The sequence below is a fragment of the Callospermophilus lateralis genome, chromosome 3 (genome assembly GCF_048772815.1).
Source record: "Callospermophilus lateralis isolate mCalLat2 chromosome 3, mCalLat2.hap1, whole genome shotgun sequence".
In the NCBI taxonomy this organism is placed as follows: domain Eukaryota; kingdom Metazoa; phylum Chordata; class Mammalia; order Rodentia; family Sciuridae; genus Callospermophilus; species Callospermophilus lateralis.
Window position 1 is genome coordinate 29,743,107 of NC_135307.1, and position 15,354 is coordinate 29,758,460.

At 36.7% G+C, this 15,354-nt stretch overlaps 1 protein-coding gene across 7 annotated transcripts in view; it reads right to left on the reverse strand.

The window, feature by feature from the left end:
• Positions 1–15,354, reverse strand: part of Znf410 (zinc finger protein 410) — a 38,173-nt gene that overhangs the window by 5,037 nt on the left and 17,782 nt on the right. For 5 of the 7 annotated variants that reach the window (XM_076849882.2, XM_076849883.2, XM_076849881.2 and 2 more), the window contains 4 exons: positions 13,900–13,989; positions 6,819–6,944; positions 5,268–5,408; positions 3,571–3,698 (listed from right to left, as the gene is read on the reverse strand). In XM_076849882.2, the coding sequence (XP_076705997.1) occupies positions 3,571–3,698; positions 5,268–5,408; positions 6,819–6,944; positions 13,900–13,989 (485 nt within the window). The remainder of the gene's footprint in view (positions 1–3,570; positions 3,699–5,267; positions 5,409–6,818; positions 6,945–13,899; positions 13,990–15,354) is intronic. The other 2 variants (XM_076849886.2, XM_076849885.2) reach the window with 1 other exon arrangement.

A 15,354-nucleotide genomic window follows, 5' to 3' on the forward strand; every position in this document is an offset into this window, starting at 1 on the left:
TCATGTTTCTGTTCCAGCCCATCTACCTATTTCATGTCCTATCATATTCAATCATCTGGGGTTCAGAGATGCATCCTGCTCCCTTTCTCTGCCTTGTACAGTGCTGCCCTTATGCAAGTTATTTTCTTCTAACTCTTCCACCTCCTCCATCAAGATGACTTCTATTCATCCCTTAGGTCTCAACTTAAAAACTCTAAAATATATTCTCTGACTTTTCTTAATATAGGCACTTACTATACTGTTAAAAATTGTTGGTTTATTGATCTCCCATTCGTCACATTCTAACCTCTCTGTACAGCACAACTCCTGGGACACCATTAATATAGTTATGAAGTTATAAAAGATAGAGGTCTGCCTGTAAGCTGAAATAGACAATATTGTGTTTACTATTGTATAACTAGCATCCTAAAGTGTGCTTTGCATCAAGTATTTAACAAATATCAATTGAATGAATTAAGGTTTTATATGTCTGGCATTTTACATGGGGTTACCTGAACTACTTCAATTTTTTAAAAAAGTATTTATTGGTATAGGAGAGCTGTATGTTTAAAAAAAAAAAGTGTCATAGGATAATTTGTGTAAGGTAAAAATAAGATAAGGCCTTGCTAAACTGCCCAAGATGGTCTCAACTTGCAATTCTCCTGCCTTAGCCTCCCAAGTCACTGGGATTAAAGGCATGCACCACATAGTCTGGTTATTTTTAAAGCAATATTTACATGAGTTAGAAGTTCATTAGTAGATTCTTATAGATCTGACCTACAATGCATGATGATCTCCTGGAAATTATTTTTCTGAAATGACCATTTCAAGTATCCCATTTTGCTAGTCTTACTAAAAAGAGATCTAGGCCATGATCGATAATAGTTGCCAAACTTTTACATAACCTATAAGTCATTTTGGGTGGTGCAGGGTAGGTACCAGGGATTAACTTGGGGGCACTTGACCACTAAGCCACATCCCAGCCCTATTTTGTATTTTATTTAGAGACAAGGTCTCACTGAATTGCTTAATGCCTCGATAATTTACTGAGGCTGGCTTTGAACTTGCAATCCTCCTGCCTCAGCCTTCTGAGCCGCCTGAGATTACAGGTGTAAACCACCACACCTGGCTTACAAGTTATTCTTAAGACTAGTGAGTGCTATCATGTGCCTCCCAATGAGATGTAATGGGAAGCAAGAGCATCACCTGTAAAATATTCTTGTCAAGGCAGGAGGGGAATGAGTCTAACCAAACTTCTAAATGTAACTATAAGTGTTTTTAGGAAACCTGGTAGAGAAATTAAACAAAAGTACATCAGCCAAAATTAGAATTCTTAAGGGAAATTCTTCAGGACAAATAACCCAATTCCTTAAATAGCTAACGTTACTACAGGGGAAGGGGGGAGTAAAGGTAAGGAGGGGATTATTAAGGAAAATTAAGAGCTAAATTAAACATATGGGCCTTGTTTGAATCCTGATTCAAGTAAACTAACTATAAAATGACACTTTTAAGAAAAAAATAGAAGAACATGAATATTTGAAATACCAGAGGATATCAATAAGTTATAATTTTGTTGGATTTGGTAAAGATAGCTATTTTTGAAAGTCCTTGTCTATTAGAGAGTGTACTAAAAATTTACAGATATGTCAACAATTTGCTTTAAAATACTCTAGCAGAAACTCAATGGCAACAACAACAAAGATAGGGGGGGTGGTTAAAAAAGAGTATAAAGTTAATTACTGCAAATGAATGACAGGTACATAGATTCACTGTACTATTATCTCTCACCACACTCCCCGAAAACTTCTGAAACATACATTTGAAAACAGAAAAATGAAGAAGGGCAAAAATAAAGGAGAAAGAAAAAGCTCCTAAGGTGAGACAGATAATTAGTTTCAAAGCAATAACCTGGAAGAAGTGACTTAAGATTGAACCAATGATTCCAGAAGCAAAACATTCAAAATAATAGAATCAAGGCTTTGAAAGGGTCACAACAATGAATGAACAAAGAAAGGGAATTTGGAGCCCGACCCCACAGTATGTAGATCGTAGCCAACTTTTTCTTCTATCAGACTCAGTGTCTCTGATTTGATATCTAGCTCCTTGATCCATTTTGAGTTAACTTTTGTGCATGGCGAGAGAAAGGGATTCAGTTTCATTTTGTTGCATATGGATTTCCAATTTTCCCAGCACCATTTGTTGAAAATGCTATCCTTCCTCCATTGCATGTGATTCTGCAATTTGTATTTGGGGTAAAAATGGGAGTTCATAACCCAATTGAGTCAAATGTATGAAAGATGATATATCATGAGCTCTGTAATGTTTTGAATAATCAATAAAAAAAAAAGAAGAAGAAATAGAAAAAAAAAAAAAGAAAAGAAAAGAAAAGAAAAGAAAGGGCCCAGCAGAGCATTAGCACAATGCCCAGAATCCTGTGATCCTGGGGATCCCAAGGAATATTTTACAACAATTGAGAATATTCAATATAGAATGCACAGTTATTTGAATAATGTAGAAGTTCACTGTGGCAAAGTTATAATGAAAGGAAAGAGAGGGAAAAGAAGGGACAGCACTGAAAAATAAACTAATAGTTAAGTTTATTTTAAATAGCTAAGGAATCCAAGCTACTTAACGTTTGGCAAAAGTTAATACACAGCCAGATGCAGTGGTACACACCTATAATCCCAGTGACAGGGGAGGATGAAATAGGAAGATCACAAGTTCAGGCCAGGTGGGCAACTTAACAAGACCTTGTCTCAAAATAAAATTAAAATAAACTTGTGTTGAAATCATGTACTCACATGACACTAGACCAATAAAATATCCTAAGATTTAAGAAGCCTGTCTGATTCCCATTCTACTCTTTAGGTCTGAGCCAAGACCATAGAGTAGGAACCTAAAATCAATCTGAAACACCTCCTTAATGTTAATTATTCTCATTCAACAAGCAACTGAACACATTCCTTTGTGCCCAGTTGGCATAGTATGGCATCTCTTAGACTATAACCAGAGTAGGTGAATGTTAATTATTTTGAATTGTTTTGTTACTAAGCTTTTTTTGCTCAAAGGATTGTTCCAGGATGTTATTTCCTTTGGTACTGGGGATTGAACCCAAGGTGCTCCACCACTAAATTACCCCTGCTCTTTATATTTTTTATTTTGAGACAGGGTCTCACTAAATTGCTCAGGCTTGCCTGTAACTTGAGATCCTCAGGTCTTAGCCTCCTGAGTTGCTGGGATTATAGGCCAGTGCCACTGCACCCAGTAGATGTTATTTTCTTTATACAATAAAAACAGTATCCACAATAAGGCAGAAAACAGTGGTAACAGACATCACTGATTAAAGAATATACATAAAGGAACTCTAAAAGTGAGAGTCCCAGCTGTGACAGAGTTATCTCCCAACTCACAAGACCTTAATACTCAAGTTCTTAGCAAGCGAGATTTGCTTAGCTTAAAGGAAGAAACTCCAGTCAAAGTTGCCAAGAAATGGAAATTATAAAGAATTTTTTCAGTTCCTCTAAACTAGATTCCCAATCACTTTCCACTTAAGTCACCATAGAAACAAAAAAGGGCAAGAGACAGTTTTACCTCCTGCGGATTTACTGCAGTTAGAACAGAAACTTCGTATGACTGCCTCCCTGACTGCATGGTCACCAAGTGATGTGTCACATCAGGCACTGAAGACAGGGGACGTGGGGATCCTTCAGTGAGCACCTCTGTAAAACAGAAAAATGAATCTTCAATGAAAGGTAAATTCTCAGATATACCTAATGCTGCATCAAGCCTTTCAATAAGAAAAACTCTAAAAACTGTTCTGTGAAAAAGTGAATCCCACATTCCCATATTTCTTCAAGTTAATTCCTGCCTGATAATCAATACCAGTGAAATTTGGAAAGTGTTACAAAAGAAGGATGAAAGAAAAAGAATTCTTGATGCAGAAACTGATAATTTTTCAACAAACCAATTTAGAGTAATATGGCTTTACCACTGTTACTTGGACTATAATGGGGTATGAAACAGGCCAAATGAAGTTTAGGCAGGCAAATCCGGGAATCTGACCAGCCCTTGCAACAGTCACCAATAATACCAGTAGTGCAATATGTGCAGGTCCAGAACTTAACCTAATCCTGGCTTCAAAGTTCTCACTCAGTGTGCCTTCCTCAGAGCTGGCAAAGCAGCTTCATGCAATTCCTGTGCCTCTGGCTTTGGTTATCTACTCAGATTATTCATGAAACAAGAGGAGGCATACTGTGGTAGCACACAAGCCCCATATGGGCTCCACACAGAAGTTACACAAACACAGTCACACCCAAAACTAAGATATAAATACCTAAAACACAGGACCTCATACTAAAATATAAACTAGTGAGATCACCATAAAAATCTTCTGGTAACAATTTACAGATAAATCATTTAGCTCTCAATTCATTTATCCTCTATGTGTTTTGTGGCTTACACTGCTCTTCCAGACTCTATTGAATAATTTAAGGCTTGGTGATACACTCTCTTTCATTTACTCTATCACAAATGAATTTTAAGGTCCCTATTCTACTTTTATTCTTTCCCATGGTGCCAGGCACACAGTAGGCACTGAATAAATGCATGCTGACCTCACCTGGTAAGTTTTTCAGAGAAGAGGGCCTGGCCTGTGTAACTTGGGTGAAATTTCTATACCAGAGAGGAGCAACTGTTTCCTAGAGAGCCCCTTTTTTTTTCTCCAGAAGATATGGCTTTTGAAGGTATGGAGAAATTGCTTTATATCTCCTCTGTAAAACCTGGTTATGTTCTGTTTAAATGTTTTAAAAGTTAAGTTCTTCCATAACTGCAATAGGAAAGACAGAAAGAGTTGGCCTAGGATGCTAGGATTACAGATAATTTTCCCTTTAATTTTTTTTTCTTTATCTTGGAGTACATCATCTTCAATGATTTAAAAAAACAAAACAAGGGCTGGGGCTGTGGCTCAGTGGTAGCACGCTTGCCTAGCATGCGTGAGGCACAGGGTTCGATTCTCAGCACCACATACAAATAAATAAAAATAAAAGTCCATCAACAACTAAAAAATTTAAAAAATAAATAAATAAAAAAATAAAATAAAAAAACAAAACAAACCAGAAAAACCCTCAAAAAATCCAAAAAAACACAGATTCACTATCCACCCCAGTGAATAAGAACACAAATGCTACTCAATCATACCATAGCTACTCACGAGAAATCTCCATTCTCGAGTCAACCCATTCCTTAGCCTCAAGTTGCAGCCTTTCCCCTAGGAGAATTACAAGTCTTACCATCATCAACTCCCAGGATAGAATTGGTATTTGGTAGGTTCAAGGTCTCTCCACCAAGGCTGGGCTGGGAATTCATAGACACCAGGTTTTTACTGGGTACTGAAGCCTCTTCAAGCAAACTACTGCCCATTAGTGGCTCAGCTGCACAGAGAATAGGGTGTGAGAGACATGCAGCAGTCAATGCTAGGCCAGGTCCTCATCTTCCTTCACAAGGAAGCCAGAAGTTTTATCTATATCTTGGATGCCACATCCCATTTCACCCATTTTCAGGAAATGAGAATAAATCTAGAAGGGAAGTTGAGCATTAGGGATAATATCTTGCTCAATATCTAAAAAAATAGCATATGAAATGGAAAGAATAGATACCCAGAAAGAAGTACTTGGAATGAATAATTGGTTAAGGAAGACATGAAAAAGGAATAAGAATACAAAGTTATTAAATTAAAGATAGGGCAAAAGACATTCAAATGATATCTAAAAAACATTTAAACTTTTGTTATACATAAATCTTTTATTATATGCTTTTCAAATGCTGGTTCATGGACCAGAACTAGTTACTCACTAAGGGAAATTTATGGTTTTTGTCAGGTGTTTTTTGAGACAGGATCTTCCTATGTTGCCCAGGTTGATCTCAAAACTCCTGGGCTCAAGTGATTTTCCCACCTTAACCTCCCAAGTAGCTGGGAAAAACAAGCACATATTACTAGAAGAACTTGTATTTATTTATTTGTTTTTTGATGATGATGATGATGATGATGATGATGATTTTCCAGTGCTAGGGACTGAACCCAGGGTTTGATCACAACAGACAAGAACTCTACCCACTGAGTGATACCCCAGCTCTTAGGGGAACTTTTGTGTGTATGTGTGGTATTAGGATTTAAACCCAGGGCTTCATGCATGAAAGGCAAATGCTCTACCTCTGAGGTAACTTCCAGCCCTTTTTAAAAAATTTTGACACAGGATCTCACTAAGTTGCCCAAACCAGTGATCCCTCCTGTCTTAGTCTTCCACTTCTCTTGTGCATGCATCACTGTTAACTGTGTTGGGAAATTTTTAAAACTACAGATTCTGGAATCTTAAAATTATCTCATTTTCAAATTCCTTTGTTTTGTATGGATGAAGAGAGGAGAATGACTAATAAGAAAATATATGCTTTAAAAAATGCCGGTGACTGGGCATGGTGGTATATATCTGTAATCCCAACAACTTGGGAGGCTGAGGCAGGAGGACTGCAAGTTTGAGGATAGCCTCAGGATATGGACAGATGCTCAGAAACTCAGTGGACCATGTCTTAAAAAGGACTGAGACTGTGGTTCAATGGTAAAGCACCCTTGGGGGAAGGGGAAGGGGGGGTAAGGAAAGGAAAGGATACAGAGTACAGATGATTGTATTATATAGCTATGTTTGGAAATCACTAGTCCATCAAATGAAACCAGGTCTCTATACCTGAAACATTATCAGAAAATCTCCAGACAACCAAGCAGGCCAGTGACTTGGCTCTCTGAACCTAGAAGACACAGTCCTCCATTATGTCCCCACCCTCCTCACCAGTTTGCTCCTGTTCTTGATTCCCAGCTGCTCTCAGCTGCAAGTGATGCTTTCTCATGTGTACATTTCTGCTCCCACTCTGAGAGAAAGTCTTGCCACAGACTTGGCACTGATGAGGCTTCTCTCCTAAAACAAAGATTGGGTTAGACAGGGCAGCCAAAAAGATGGGATGCAATTCTGATGGCAAGAGAGTAGACTGAAGACTTAGATGAAGAGGGTCAGAGAATGTTAAACTAAACACAAGAGGTTACTCCTCCCATTCCCCACCTTTGTCAGCCTCTTAACTTTTAACACATGGGGAAATCAAGAAGGGTCAGCAGGAAGGCTCAGCATACTCATTACTTCAAGCCTCAGTCCTTTCTAGATCCACTGTACTATGGCCTTCTGAAACAGCCTCTTCAGTATAGGATCATGGCAACCACATGAAGTATTTAACCAGCTTCCTTGGTACCGTAGACCAAATTCAGATTACTCTATTACCGAACTATATCCCCATCCCTTCTTATTTTCTATTTTGAGACAGGGTCTTGCTAAGTGGCCCAGACCAGCTTCAAACTTGTGATCCTCCAGCTCAGCCTCCCAAGTAGCTATGATCACAGTATACACTACCACACCCAACTTTTACTTTTCAGATAGCCATCAATGGACCTTTAGGACATGTACCCTCCTCAAGCATTCCAACTCTGGGTTTATAACATCCCCTGAACCTATTCCTTGCCGCCTTGGTGTTGCCATGTGGGGACTGAGGCCTAGCACTATCAGATCCTCTGATATATTTTTTCTTTTCTTTCTTTCTTTTTTTTTTTTAAAGAAACACTAGAATTGAAGATTTTTAAGTAAAATCTTCCAACTTGTAAATGCTAGGAACAAATTTACACAATTGATAAAAACACTATGCAGCAATTTTCATTGCTTTTGACAACACAAAAGTTTACAACTTTTGAGGCAGGGAATCAGACATTATCTAGAAAAATTACAAATGTATTTGTCCTTTGATCTAGGAATTCGACTTGTAAGGTGACCTATCCCAGAGTTACAGTGGCAAATTGTTAAACATCTATGTACAAGGTTATTCACTGTAGCATCATTTTAAATGGCTAAAGACTAAAGACAATACAAAATTCATCAGAGAGTGACTGAATAAATTTACAGAATATAAGCATGGTGAAATATTATGAATGAATATACAAAAAGGAATAATGAAAATTTCTATACATTAGATATGGAGTAAATCCAGGAAGTACTGTCAGGTTAAAACAAAAATATACATAACTAGGCCTGGGGATATAGCTCAGATAGAGTGCTTGCCTTGCATACACAAAGTCCTTGGTTTAATCCCTAGCACCACAAAAAACAAACAAAAATATATATACATAACTACAGAACTATACACATACTATGCTACCTTTGTGTAAGAAAAACGTGTTTGGAAATCACTAGCCCATCAAATGAAACCACGTCTCTCTACCTGAAAACATTATCTGGAAAATCTCCAGATAGCCATCAGAGACTGATCGAATAAATTTACAGAATAACCACATCCCTATGATGGCTACAATCAAAGACAAAAACAAGTGTTAGCAAGGTTGTGAAGAAACTGGAACCCTCATACACTGCTGGAAGGAATGTAAAATGGTGCAGCCATTTTGGAAAACTGGCAGTTCCTTAGAAAGTTAAACAGAATTACCATATGACCCAGCAATTCAGCTCCTAAGAACATACTCAAAAGAAATCGAAACACATTGATATGCTAAAACTTGCATGGAAATGTTGATAACAGCCTTATTCATAACAGACAAAATGGAGGGGGCTAGGATTGTGGCTCAGTGGTAGGTCACTCGCCTACTAGCACGTGCGAGGCCCTGGGTTCGATCCTCAGCACCACATAAAAATAAATAAATAAAATAAAGAGATTGTGTTCAACTATAATTAAAAAAAATGGAGTACATCCACACAAGGAAGTATTATTCATTCATATTAAAATTCAGTGTGAATATATGCTACAATGTGAATGAATTCTAAAAATATATGCTAAGTGAAAGTGGTCACAAAATGATACATATTGTATAATTTAATTCATATGAAATGTATTTTATAGAACAGGCAAATCTATACAGACAGTAAATTAACAGTTGCCAGGGGATGAGGAATAGAAAAATAAGAAGTGACTACCAGTGGATAGGGGGATTATTTTGGGGATGATGAAATATTCTAGAATTGAATACTGATGACAATTGCAAAAATATGAATATACCAAAAATCTCCCAACTGCACACTATTTAAAAGGGGTAAATCTTATATGAATTATATCTCAATTTTAAAAAATTGTGTGAGGGAAATATAAAAAATAGATGTTTTTGTTTATGTTTGCAAAAGGAAATACTAGCCAAAAGGGAAAAACACCTTTAAGAGCCATGCACAGTTGTACATGTCTGTAATACCAGATAATTTGGGAGGCTGAAGCAGAAGATCCCAAGTTCAAGGCCACCCCAGCAACTTAGCAAGACCCTGCCTCAAAATGAAAAATAAAAAAGGTTGGAAGTGTAGAGCACCCTTGAGTTCCACTCTCATTATCAGGGGAATAAAAAATCAAGAACAAACAAAGAAAACTAGTCCCTACATAAATTAAATGATTTTAAGGAAACAAGATTATTTTATTTCAATAAATTAGACAACTTACATGAAATAAATTCCTAGGAAGATAATTAGAAAAACTGAACCAAGAATAGAAAATATGAATAGATCTATAGCAAATAAACTGAATTAGTAATTAAAAGTCTTACTCCAAAGAAAAGCTTCCTTAGTGAAAGTTTAAATATTAGTGAAAGTTTAAATATTTAAAGAAATAATACTAATCCAACACAAATTCTTCTAGAAAAGAGAAGAGCAGGCTTATCTATTTATATTTTTGTACTATCCCTGATATAAAAGCCAGAAAAAGACATCATCAGGATGGGCTGGAGTTGTGGCTCAGAGGTAGAGTGCTTACCTACCATGTGTGAGGCACTGGGTTCGATCCTCAGCACCACATAAAAATAAAATAAAATAAAGATATTGTGTCCACCTATTATTAAAAAATATTTTTTAAAAAAGACATCATCAAGAAAGAAAACTAAAGACCTCATGAATGTACATATAAAAATCCTTAACAAACTGTTTTAATCCATTTTCTGTTGCAGCACAAATTATCTGAGGCTAGGTGATATATAAAGAAAAATGGCTGATTTAGCTCACAGTTTTGGAGGCTAAAAGTTCAAGATTGAGCAGCCCCATTAATCTGGCCTCTAGTGAGTGTCAGACTGGCTGTTTTAAAACACTGGAGGTAAACCAGCCTTGTACAGAAGGGGCCAAGTGTGCAGGGTGGCCTCATTTTATAACAACTCCCAACAGAACTAACACTGTCTTCCCTCTGGAAGACAAGCATCAATCCCTTCCAAGGGCAATGCCCCTAGTGACTTCCTCATTCATAAAAGTTCCACTACATCTTAACATCACCACACGAGAGACGAAGCTTCCAACTTGGTCTCTTGAACCCTAGAGGGACAAACCATATCCAAACCACTACACAAACTATGAGAAAATCAAGTCTAGCACAATATAAAAGGGATTATATACTATGACCAAGTGGAATTTATTCCAGGAGTACAAAGTTGGAAACACACACACACACACACACACACACACACAAATCAATTAATGTATCACACTAATGCAATACAAAAACAGTCATCTCAGTGGACATAAGAAAAGTGTTTGTCTGGAGCTGGGATTGTGGCTCAGTGGTAGAGCGCTTGCCTGGCATGTGTGAGGCCCTGGGTTCGATTCTCAGCGCCACATATAAATAAATGAACAAAATAAAGGCCCATTTAAATAATAAAGGAATCTCTTTAAAAAATAAATATCCATTTTTAAAAAAGCATTTGTCAAGACCCAACACCCATTCATGATTTAAAAAAAAAAAAAAACAAAACAAACCTCTGAAACTAGGACTAGAATAGAAGTTTCTCAACTGTTAAAAACATGGGCTGGGGATGTAGTTCAGTGGTGCAGTATTTGCCTAGTCTGTTTTAGGTTCAATCCCTAGCACATGAAAGGAGAAAGTGGGGAAAGGTGAGATGCAGAGAGGGGAAAAAAATCATGTAAACAAAACTACAGTTAACATTGAACTTAATCATGAAAGGTCAAATGCTCTCTGAGACTGGAAGTAAGTCTGCTCTCACCACTTCTATATAACATTGTACTGGAGGTCCTAGCCAGTGCAAAAGGCAAGAAAAATAAATTAAAGGTATATAGTTTAGAAAAGAAGTAGTAAAATCATTTCAATTCTTATGTGACACAATATCCTAAGGAATCTATTTTAAAAATCTACAAAAACTCAACTGTTATTGATGTTTCAAGGTCAATATAATTCAATTGTATTTCCATATAGTAGCAATGAACAACCCAAAAATAAAATGAAGAAAATGAGCATGAAAAATAAATAATAAAAGTAATCAGAACACCAATTCCTTATTTTGAAAACTCATAGTTAAAATATTAATAAATTAAAATATCCTGCCTTACATGTGCAAATGATCAAATAGCTTACTTGATGGGGAAAAACATCAATGTATAGAAGAATTCCAGCTAATGTGAAAGGAATAATAGAACAATAAAAAATCAACATTTTACAATTCCGAATGAAATAACAGATTTGGGCATCATAAGGTGAATGGTTAATAGGGAACTTTACAAAGCAGGCTGTTACCATCTGAAACCACTGATCAATTGTGGATTCAAACACTGTGTGCCTCATGATGTGGTACAAAATGAAGCACACAGAACCATTCATGATAAATTCTTGCCAAAAAACTGAATCTTTGAAACTGTTAGAGTTTAGTTCCATTGACAGGAAATATAAAGAAACAAATAACATAAAAGGAAGCTAACCAACAAATCTAGAATGTGGAATGTTCTAGGGGACCTATTGACTCTGTTCTCAACAAGTCTATGAAAAAAAATAAACGAATGTAAAAAGATCTAGATTAAAATAGACTTAATAACCAAGTGCAATATTGGACTTTGTTGAATCCTTATTTAAACAAACCAACTTTAAAAGTCATTTTTGAGGTAACTAGAAAAACTGAACTTGGACTGAGTGTAGCATGAAACCAAAGAGTTAACTGTTATTGCAAGAACATGTTTTCTTTATATTTGTGTACGTTTGACATAATTTTACATAAAATTAAGTAAGATAAAACACTCTACAAGCCAAGCAAAACACATCAGAAATCCATATTCTGTCCGTAGGATATCAATTTGCTATGTCTACTTAGAATTATCATTAAAAAACAAAACAACAACAACAAAAAACTGCTTTGCCCTAAGATCTCAAGTCTGAAGTTTATATCCATGGTTGATTATACCTCTCCAAATCCCTTGTTCCCACTGAACTGCCTTAGGGTCCTCATTATAAATAACTTCCAGTTCCTTCTCTCCACTTTTCCTGTACTGGATTTTTTTTTGCTTCCCATGGACATTCATCTCAAAAATTATCTGATTCCATTCTAGAATCTCTCTCCACCTTGAGTTCACCTTTCCTTGGCAAATCTCTGCTCTGAAAAACTCTCCATGGCTCATTTTCTCCAATGTCCAGCTTTTAAATTGTTGACTTGGAGAAAATTCCAATAAATTTGAACAGGTCCATGAAAAAAGTCATTCCATCTATTCTTAGCTGTGTCCTCCCCCTCGCTGCTATTTCCCAATCCTTTTATTCACTCTTATTAGTTCATTCAAAAAATTCCTATCATGGCTGGGGCATTTTCCCACCTCTAAGACACACACAGGTTAGTCTATAGACTCTTCCATTATCTCTTCCAACCCCTTTTCTAACGCCTTCTCTTTCTTAAGTCAATAGTCTTATCCTGCAGCTTCTATTTCAATATTACTGTATATCCAACCAATTGTGGATTTGGACAAATTATTCCACTGAGTCTCTATGCTACTGCCATTCTCTGGAGCAGACTCTTGACCAGACTAAAAGAAACAGTTTTCTCATTTCTTCCTGTTTCAATTTAGCTTATCTATCACTGCCAGAATAACTTAGAGTAAACTGAGTTCTCATCAGGCTGTATCTATGGCAGGCTCCACAAACTCTCCTTCCTGGCATTCTAGGTCCTTTTAAAAACATCTTTCCAGCCTGCTTCCAACATAATTTACCAAGTCTCACAGGAAACAGTCCCACTAAAATATAGATTTCTCCCTGAGCTGTACCTGACTTTGGATTGGGAAGATAGGGAAGACAGGAAGGAAAAGAATATCACTTTAGCTTTTTCTATTGAGCTCAAAAGGACTGGTTGGTGTAGAATATTTTCAGATATTTTGAAAGACACGGTTAACAGGGAGAACCAGTCATTTGTGTAGAATGAGAATATTGACAGAATTACGGGGAATTAATTTAAAAATACAAAATGGAATGGATCAATAACTCTCTTTTCTACACTAATGGCAACAAGGTTGTAATTGCCAAAGGCATCGTTTCTATAAAATTGGTGACTGAAGCAAGATCACCCACACCTTCTCAGAAGGCTGTAATATTACTGGTATGCTACCACAGACATCAATCTTCCTTCTTTCTTCAACAAAAACATCAGTTCCTATGGGGCTGGGGTCGTGGCTCAGGGGTAGAGTGCTTGCCTAGCATGTATGAGGCACTGGTTCGATTCTCAGCACCATTATAAATAAATAAAGGTCCATCAACAACTAATAAAATATTTTTTAAAAAATCAAGTCAGTTTGATATAACTTAGGAAGCACCCAGCACAGTACTAACTAAATTTACTCATCTTCTTAGAAAAGGTCTAGATTAGAAAGTTCCTCAGTGACTCAGATAAAAATAGATTCCCCATCTCCCATTAATTATAAGACCCTTTGAATGCAATTATTAAGGACCCTGATTTTTATTTAGTCAAGATGATGAGAAGTTGTATGTACCTTTAAGGTAAACAGTTTGTTTCTTTTTAGACTTTTTTTATACTACCCCCTACCAACCTTTTGTCTTTTTACTATTCCTGAAATCTACAAATGGCATAGGTTCTAATACCTGAGTGAACCACCAGATGTTTTCGGAGGCTAGAATACTCAGCAAAGGAACGGCCACATCCTTGGGCTTCACAAAGGAAAGGCTTCTCTCCTAGAGATAGAAAATGAGATAAAGACTCAGTCTTCTGATGACCTGATTTTCTACTACTCTTTTCCCATCAACTTTGTTTTCAATGACTTATTCATTCTGATTTCTTTGGTTCATGCTACATAATATCAATCAGATAACTTAGCAAGTGTTGCCTCTCAATAATCTAGTATATAGCCTAAAAGATAGCCATGCTTTTTCCCTTAGAAGGGCTGCCTCTGAGCCTCATATTTCCTTTACCCTCCTAGCTCAAGGGCTAACTCCTCTAGCTTTAAGAATCCCATCCCTTCTGATGACATTAAAAGAACAAATTTGGACTGAGGTGTAGCTCAGTAATAGTGTGCTTGCCCAGCATGCACAAGGTCCTGGGTTTGATCCCCAGCATCACAAAACAAAATAAAGCCCCCCTGACACACACACAAAAACAAGTTTCTATGCTGTCAGGATTCTTTTTAAGACTCAGATCCATATTTTAGGTTTAAAATAGACATTATACAGCCTCATTCCATAAAACAAAGGAATGAAGAGATATTTAGTCACAGGGGTGAAGTTTTGTGGAAGTAGTCATATCCATATAGTTGTGTTACGGATGATCTATTTTGTGTTTTTTCATTATTTTTATCTTCTACAATATTACTTTGTTATTTTAAAAAAATCAAAGTTGGGGGCTGAGGTAAAGCTCAGTGGTAAAGCATTCATTCACCTAACACATGCAAAGCCCTGGGTTCAATTCCTAACACCATATGTTTAAAAAAAAAAAAAAAATCAAAGGAAAAGAATTTTTTATACTACTTTTGCAACTTCTTGTGAGTCTATAATTATTTCAAAATAAAAAGTAAGTGCTGGAGATATAGCTCTGTGGTAGAGCATAGTATGTACAACACCTGGGTTCAAGCTTTAGGACTGCAAAAAAAAAAAAAAAGTGGGGGGGGGGATAAAAAATGAAGCCTCTATCCTCCAAGGATCATAGACTAGTATAAGAGATAAACATACTCATAAATAATTGTAATACAGTTCATGAATGAAAAAGTGCTATAAGCATTTAGAAGGAAAGAAATTTTGTGTGTGTGTGGGGGGAGGTACTGAGGATTGAACCCAGCCAGGGGTGCTATGCCAATGGGCTGCAACCCCAGCCCTTTTTTATGTTGAGACAGGATCTCACCAAGTTGCTTAGGGCATCTCTAAATTGCTCAGGCTGGCTTTAAACTTGTGATCCTCCTGCCTCAACTTCCTGAGCCACTGGGATTACAGGCATGTGCCATTGCGCCCAGCTGAGAAGGGAAGGAATTCTAATTGCAAAAATTTTTTGAAAGATGATGAATTTCAGCTGGTCTTATAAACTGAGAAGGATGGAAAGGAATTTCAGGC